Genomic DNA, 7,248 nt, shown 5'->3' on the forward strand with positions numbered 1-7,248 from the left:
CGTTTGTAACTCAGGGTCTCAGTCAAATGGTTTCTGAACTATCAAATGAATACCACTTTCATAGTCAAGTACATGTTCTTAGGAAATATATTCACTACACATACACTAATTCTTAGTCGAGCATCCCATTTTCTAACTAATTTATAAGTGAGAACTTATTCTATTTAGAAATATAGATATTTACTAACTTGAGAATTAACAGTAAACACCAGGTGCTTGTGTCTTTATTTGGGGGGTTTTTCATAACAAAACGCTTCATGCCTATTTTATTTATTACAACAACAATCCTTTCACAATATTAACATATCACTTTAAAAAAGCAAATTACTCAACTGACCTGCAAGTTTCCCTTGTTTCAGCAATTTCTCTCTGCTCATCTTTGCTATTCAACACAGCACCAATGCTGTCAGCATTTTCAGCTCCCAACTGAGAAAAGACAGATCACAATGTACTAGTTAATCTTTCCATCCATTCGTATGCTACCATTAATATGCTGGGACAAACAGAAAAGAAAAAATTCCCTCTGCCACGGAGTCCTAGCAACCCTGTTGTTGTTAGGTACCACAGAGTTGGTTCCGAACCATAGCAACATTATGCACAACAGAACAAAACACTGCCTGGTCCTGCACCATCCTCACCATGGTTCCTAGGCTTGAGTCTTGTTGCAGCTGCTTTGTTAATCCATCTTGCTGAGGACCCTCCTCTTTTTGCTGCCCCTCTATTTTGCCAAATATGATGGCCTTTTCCTCCGGGGACTGCAGAGTGACCCTTTATGTTGCTAAGTGTCATGTCATGTCATCAGATCAATGTATGGCCTGTGCAGAATCTCTGCAACAGAGGAGAACTGCCCCATAGGCTTTTCGAGTTTGCCATCTTCAAGGCAGCAGGTTGCCAGTTCTCTCTCAAGGAGTCCCTTGGTAGGTTCAAGTTGCCAACCTTCCTGTTAGCAGCTAAGCACTTAATCATGAGCCACCAAGAGTTACGGAAACAAACCTCTAACCATCACAGCAAACCAATCAATTAGCCAAAATGGAAATACTTTAAACAAAGCGAGGTTAATTAAGAATGATTTGCAACAGCTGGAAAAGTATTTGTGCTTTTGTTTGAAATGACACTTAATTTTGGTCAAACTCTTCATTTTGAAAGTGAATGACTTCGTAGCAGAAGCAACAAGAAAGCAGTGTTCACAGTGGCAGCACTATGTTAACCCCTTTGCAGGCTACTGAGTGCTTTCTTTACCCCAGGTTTCAGTCAGTTTGATTCAAACCTTCATAGGCACAGTACTGAATTTCACTAATAACATGGGCGTGTAACAGTGCAGGCATTAACTAAGGAAGTAAACTATTGATTGAGATGAGATGAGCTGACTACCTGGAGCGAGACTGCTTCATGGAAAGCGATAAGATCCAGACTAAGAAGTATGCAATGCAATTTATATGCCATGGAAATCCATTCATATTTTTAAGCACACAAAGGGCATAAGGAACTCTGCATTAAATGGTCCCTTAAGCTTGGAAAGGGGGGAAGTTAAGATAACATATGAGAACATTGTGTTACTGGCCTTGATCTTGAATCATTACCTTCTGCCTTTTTAGTCTACATGCTTTCAAAACACTCCCTTCAGTTTTCTCTAGTGATAAATAGTCTTCAATATATCAACTCTTTCTGAAATTTCAACTATTCTACACATTTCCTTGACCCCTATTTTTTTAAAAGTCAGGAGACAACACATCTGTTTTCTATAACTAGAAGGTTTCTAACTTTCTTGGCATGGCTAAATCCCCATCTCACCCTCCTTTCACGTATCAGGTAAGTACAAGCTTTTCTTCAGAATTCTCCCATAAACAGCACATTTGGAACAGAGAGATGTGGTGGCATAGGGGCTGCGATCCCCAAGGTCAGCAGTTCGTAAATCACCAGTAGCTCAGTGGCAGAAAGACAGGGCTTTCTACTCCCATAAACACTTACAGCCTAGGAAACTCACAGGGGCAGCTCTACCCTGTCCTATAGAGTGCTATGGGCCAGTATTGACTCAATGGCAGTGAGTTGTTTTTTGTGTTTTTTCTAACAATTGCTATATTTCCTTATAAACTTCATAATATTTAATATAACTTTCAGTGACTATCATTTGCATTCTTTCTATATCATCCTTTCGTTGTCTCCATTACAACTTCCAAATATTTTTATCAGTTTACTTTTTCTTTTCCCCACTGAAATACAAAGCCTCTGAGGGTAAGAATCCTGCCTGCCCTGCTAACATCTGTATGTGCCATAGCCTAGTCTATTCATCTATAACAGTCAGGAAAATGCTTTAAGTTAAACTTGTGCCTATAGAATTGCCTGCTCATGATTCAACTTTTCTTTATTTTTAAATCTGAGTGACTACATCATGTTGACAAGACTTTCCACTCTGTTGAAACTGTATATTTGATAACTTTGATAACTTGCTAACTTTGGAGGCATGTTTACTTTTCTGAAATAAAGCTACTGCTCAGGATGAAGCTGGCTGCTTTACCTTAAATAAACAGGAAGTATAAATTGCCATGAAGGCCCCTGCTGACTTAACTGTCTCCAACGGCTTTTCCTAGGCAAACAAAGGCAAATTCAAGCAAGCTATGCATGAGGGTTGAGCTCTGTTCTGCTATTTCATCACTTAACAAATATTCATTAAAATCTTATTTTGTGAAAGAAACAATTCGAGGGTAGGAGAGATTACCTAACAAGAGTTATATACAAAGGCTTTGTCCTCCAGCTACTTGTATTCTACAGGACAATTCTGGAGTGCTTGGGTGGTAAAATGGTTAAGTGCTCAGCTATTAGCCAAAAGGTTGGCACCCTGTTTCCCGGAAAGTAAGACATTCCCCGAAAATAAGACCTACTTACAGTTTTTTCTCTAAGACCTCCCCAAAAATAAGGTCCCCCGAAGCTATGGTAACTCTGGACTCTGAACCGTAGTGGCAGGCTACTGCACAGCTCACTGTTGGCCGCAGCGCAGCCGGAGCAGACAAGAGGTGCTAGATCTCTTCCTAAAACTATAAGCAATAAATGTGTACCGTCTTCTTCATGGGAAAAATAAGACATCCCCTGAAAATAAGACCTAGCGCATTTTTTGGAGCAAAACTTAATATAAGACATTGTCTTATTTTCGGGGAAACAGGGTAGTTGAACCCAACCAGAAGCACCTCAGAAGAAAGGCTTCAATGTCAGTCTTAAAAACCTTTTGGAGCAATTCTACTCTGTATGTAATGTCTCCGTGTCAATTTCAATTTAACAACAACAAAACACGACAATTCACACCATCTATGCGAGGATTAAAAAAATTCATGGAAAAGAAAATTGATTTTTTTTTTCCCCCCATGAAAAGTTTGAAGTTCCCTCAGATAGTAAAGGACTAAGTGCAATGATAGCTTGGAGACAGAGTCTAACCCAAGGAGATGAGGACAGGTCCCATCACCTATTTCCAAGCTAAATTGCCCATGGAAGGGTAAACAGCATTTTGACAGGAAGGAGGATAAGGACTTTACAAAAATAATAATAAAGCACAAATCAATTTCTGGAAGTAAACACATCTTCCTTGTTCACCCAGAGAGGGTCTGTAACTAGTAGGTGAGGAAGCCGTTTGTCTTGATTACATCAAGCATCCTTATTTGGGTGGAAGGTTTGTAAACATTTTCAGGAGGCAGTTAGCCATACTGGAAAATGCATGGGGAGGCCTACATTTAAATCCCAGCTCACACACTTAACAGCTATGTGGTCTTTGGCAAGTAACAGGTTCTTTGAGCGGTTTTTGTCATCTGACAATTCAGATTGCATCGGACTTGTAGGACTGAAGATGTGTAACTAGCAGGGAGACCTAGCACAGAGCATGACCCATTGATAGGAGGGGCTTAACATAACTGCCATTATTAAATTACACGTATTTGTAAAGGAGCAGTTCAAACTCAGCAGCTGCTCAGTGAAGCACTCTGAAGCTCACTGCCATCAAGTCAATTCTGACTCAGTCCTCCTTCAGGGCAGAGTAGAACTGCCTCTGTGGATTTCTGAGGGTGTAAATCTTTCCAAGAGTAGAAAGTCTCATTTCTCTCCTAGGAAGCTAACCTAGAAATCCTATGGGGACATTATATTGTCCAATAGGGTCAGTATGAGTCAGAAACAAGACAACCTCTGTGTGTATGTATATATCTGTTGTTATATTTCATGTATGTATTGGGAGGATGGCTCGTAACTGGGTGATGTTTCGTTCTGTTGTACACACAGTCTATGAGTTGGAACCAACTAGATGGTACGTAACAACATACTCTGTAAGCTCTGAGGGTCAGAGGCATTGTTCATAGTCGCACTGCTAAGGCCTACTAGAGCACAGAGACTCAACAAATATTTGTTCTACAAATGTATTTTGAACCAAACCCTCTAGAGATCTGAATTCAAAACTGAGGAGTAAAAACTATCAATGGCAACAAAGATCTACTGACTATTTTGAAAATACCGTAGTAAGAGAGAACGAGAATAAGACCACTTAGAAAGAAGGCCCCACATGTCTAGGATTGTACAGGGCAGGGCTAGATTTGATTCCAAATTACATTTTAAACACCAAATCAGAAACCCTTTCAATTCATGAGGATGTCTTTCAGATCTCTAGTTGACTAAGATCAAGATTTACTATTACAAAATGACAGCAAAATGCCTCTGTAAGTGGACGCAGCATTTCTCCATCCCTGTACTTAGCAGCAGAAAGGCCAACACAGCCGCTGTTATGCAGAACTGGTATTGTCTGAATTCTTCACATGCATCCTCCATTGTCAGCAAGATTAGCACGTTCTCCTGTTGAAGGTACCCATAACCAAGAAGTGCTTAAATAAGAGCAGCCTAGAGAGTAAGCTTTGGAGAGACAAACCTGGATATAATTTCATGGACCAGTTGTGAGAGTCTTGGGCCAAATTCCCTTAATAGCTGGAGCTCGTTTCGATTGGCTAAAACCCACCGGCATCGCGTGGATTCTCCCTCACTGTGACTCTAGTCTAGGGTTTCTGAGACTGTCACGCTCCACGGAACTGATAACCTCATCTTTCTCCTTAAAAGGCAGGTGAGTTTGAATGACCGACCTTGCCCGAACCCACAGCGCCACAAGGGTGCCTCGGTATTGATTAAGGGACGAGAACACTATTACGAACACCGGGTGGTTGACTGAGCAGTTTGAATACAAATCTTAGCAGTGGGTGGTAACAATGCGGCAACCTATTGCTTACGAAGGGGCTTCTTCCACGGCAGTCTTTAGAGGGGCTGACTCTCCTCCGAGATAATCCCATTCCACAATGAAGCCACACTGTCATGATTTACCGTGTGGACCCGGAGGAATGGCAAGACACAGAAGAGCAACGAAACAGTGAAATGAAATTTTGGGAGTAACTGCATGAACTGCGATAACTATTTACAAAGCTCTGTATCCCCATCATCTAGCACAGTGGCAGGCGCTGGGGTGGCAGGGATCGCGGAGTACTCGGGGCCCGGTGGGAGTACTGAGAACAAGGTAGGAACCAAAAGCCAGGGAAAACTGGGTACAGCCAGGGGCTGGGCAGGTGTGGCGGGGGCGAAGGGCAACCGAGAAGAAGACGGGAGGGAGAAGGGAAGGGGAGGGAGGAGAGGAGAGGAGAGGGCGGTCGCGCACGCGCATTCGCAAGCCCTCCCCGCATTGGCCACTCGGGGCCGCGGACCTGCTGCGCGAGGAGCTGTCGCCGTAGTTTCTGCCGCTCCCGGATCTCCTGCAAGCGACTGTCCATGTCCCAACTCCTGAGTTCCTCTGCCCTGAAAACGTGTCCACGTGCGGAACAGCCCACGCCCAATCTTGCTTTCGCGTCTGTGGAACACGCAACTCGCCTTAGACCTTCGGGCGGGCGAATATCCCCGGTACTTCCGGCTCATCCGGAAGTCGCTCCTCTTGCCCGGAAGTCCCGCCTCCCACTGGGCGCCGGCGATTTGACGCTTCTTGGAAGGTGCCCAATGGGGGCCTCTAGTGTGCGAGGAGGCGGTCTCCAGAGCCCTTCCGCGCGCCCCGCGGTGTCTCCCTTAGGAAAGCCGAACCTTTCCTGAAATGTGGACTCTGCTGCCTCTTTTTTTCCCATTCGTCCCCTAGTTGCTTCTTTAAACTCGCCAGACAGCTCCTTTTTCCTGAGACCAGGCTCCCGCCAGATTGCTTAGATTTGAACCCTGGCATCTCGCTAGCTGAGTGACCTTGGCTGGTGAGCCACCTTAAATATCTGTTTTCTCCCTTGTGAAATAAAAATAGGTTAAGAGCCCCTACTTCCCAGAGTTGTTGTCAAGACTGAAATAATAACCATTTGGGCGCTGTAAGGTAGACTCTAGGCTGCGAATATGAAGGTCGATAGTTTAAAAGCAACCGGTTGGGCAGTGAGGCAGTGACAGCTCAGTAAAGGTTTAGTCTCCCAAACCTAGAATGGCTGTGAGTCAAAATCGAATAAATGGCAGTGGTTTCTGTTAATAATGTAGCAGGCACAAAGCACTAAAGAAGCTAGAACGTAAGGGATTTATTATATTGTATTCTATGGAGGCTTCCCTGAAAGATGGGGTGCAACATTTAACGGTGTGCCTTGGTTTGTGTCCTAGAAGTCCGTTCTTCTGGGCCACCTTGCTAAATTATTAACACTGCTCCTTCTTCACCACTTTTCTCATTTTACTCCCGATCCAGTGTGGTGAAGGTGGACTAAGCATTTCAGGTACTAGCCCAAATTAACAAATTTTATTCCTTGAGAGAGCATTTAATTTTTAAAATAATGATAAATCTTTCCGCTTAAACTTAAAGTCAAGCGAGTCAGGTTCTGCCCAAAGTGGGCGAGACTGTTAGGTGCTGCCCGGTCAGTTGGACAGAATAGAGCACCACCAGGCCCTTTGCCGCCCTCACAGCGTGAACTTCCAACCTTGTTTCTCTTCTTCGACGTCATTTGACTTCTCCGGGTCCCTTGAAATTCCACCTGAATTTTGGATGTCTCTATTATTATGAAAAACACCATTAAGACTTTGACAGGAATCCTATTGAATTTATGTATTATTCTGGGTCGGGCCATTTTAACTGTATATTTTTAGTGTATGAATCTAGTATCTTTCCTATAAGTCTTAGTTTCTTTCACTCAATGTTTTATACTTTTCAATGTACAAATCTTCCACCTCTTTGATTAAAATGATGCCTAAATGTATGTATGTTTTATACTGCTGTAAAAGGAATTGTAAATTTTC

The 7,248-nt window shown here is 43.0% G+C and overlaps 1 protein-coding gene across 3 annotated transcripts in view; it reads right to left on the reverse strand.

The window, feature by feature from the left end:
* METTL14 (methyltransferase 14, N6-adenosine-methyltransferase non-catalytic subunit) overlaps nucleotides 1-5,920 on the reverse strand; it is a 41,400-nt gene extending 35,480 nt beyond the window's left edge. For 2 of the 3 annotated variants that reach the window (XM_075543880.1, XM_075543879.1), the window contains exons 1-2: nucleotides 5,712-5,920; nucleotides 338-426 (exon numbers count right to left, since the gene is read on the reverse strand). In XM_075543880.1, the coding sequence (XP_075399995.1) occupies nucleotides 338-426; nucleotides 5,712-5,777 (155 nt within the window). In that variant the 5' untranslated portion in view covers nucleotides 5,778-5,920. Of the gene's footprint in view, nucleotides 1-337; nucleotides 427-4,894; nucleotides 4,996-5,711 lie in introns of those variants that run through there. The other variant, XM_075543881.1, reaches the window with a different exon arrangement.
* Between the last annotated feature and the right edge of the window lie 1,328 nt (nucleotides 5,921-7,248).

This window comes from Tenrec ecaudatus, chromosome 3, assembly GCF_050624435.1.
Source record: "Tenrec ecaudatus isolate mTenEca1 chromosome 3, mTenEca1.hap1, whole genome shotgun sequence".
NCBI classification, from domain to species: Eukaryota; Metazoa; Chordata; class Mammalia; order Afrosoricida; family Tenrecidae; genus Tenrec; species Tenrec ecaudatus.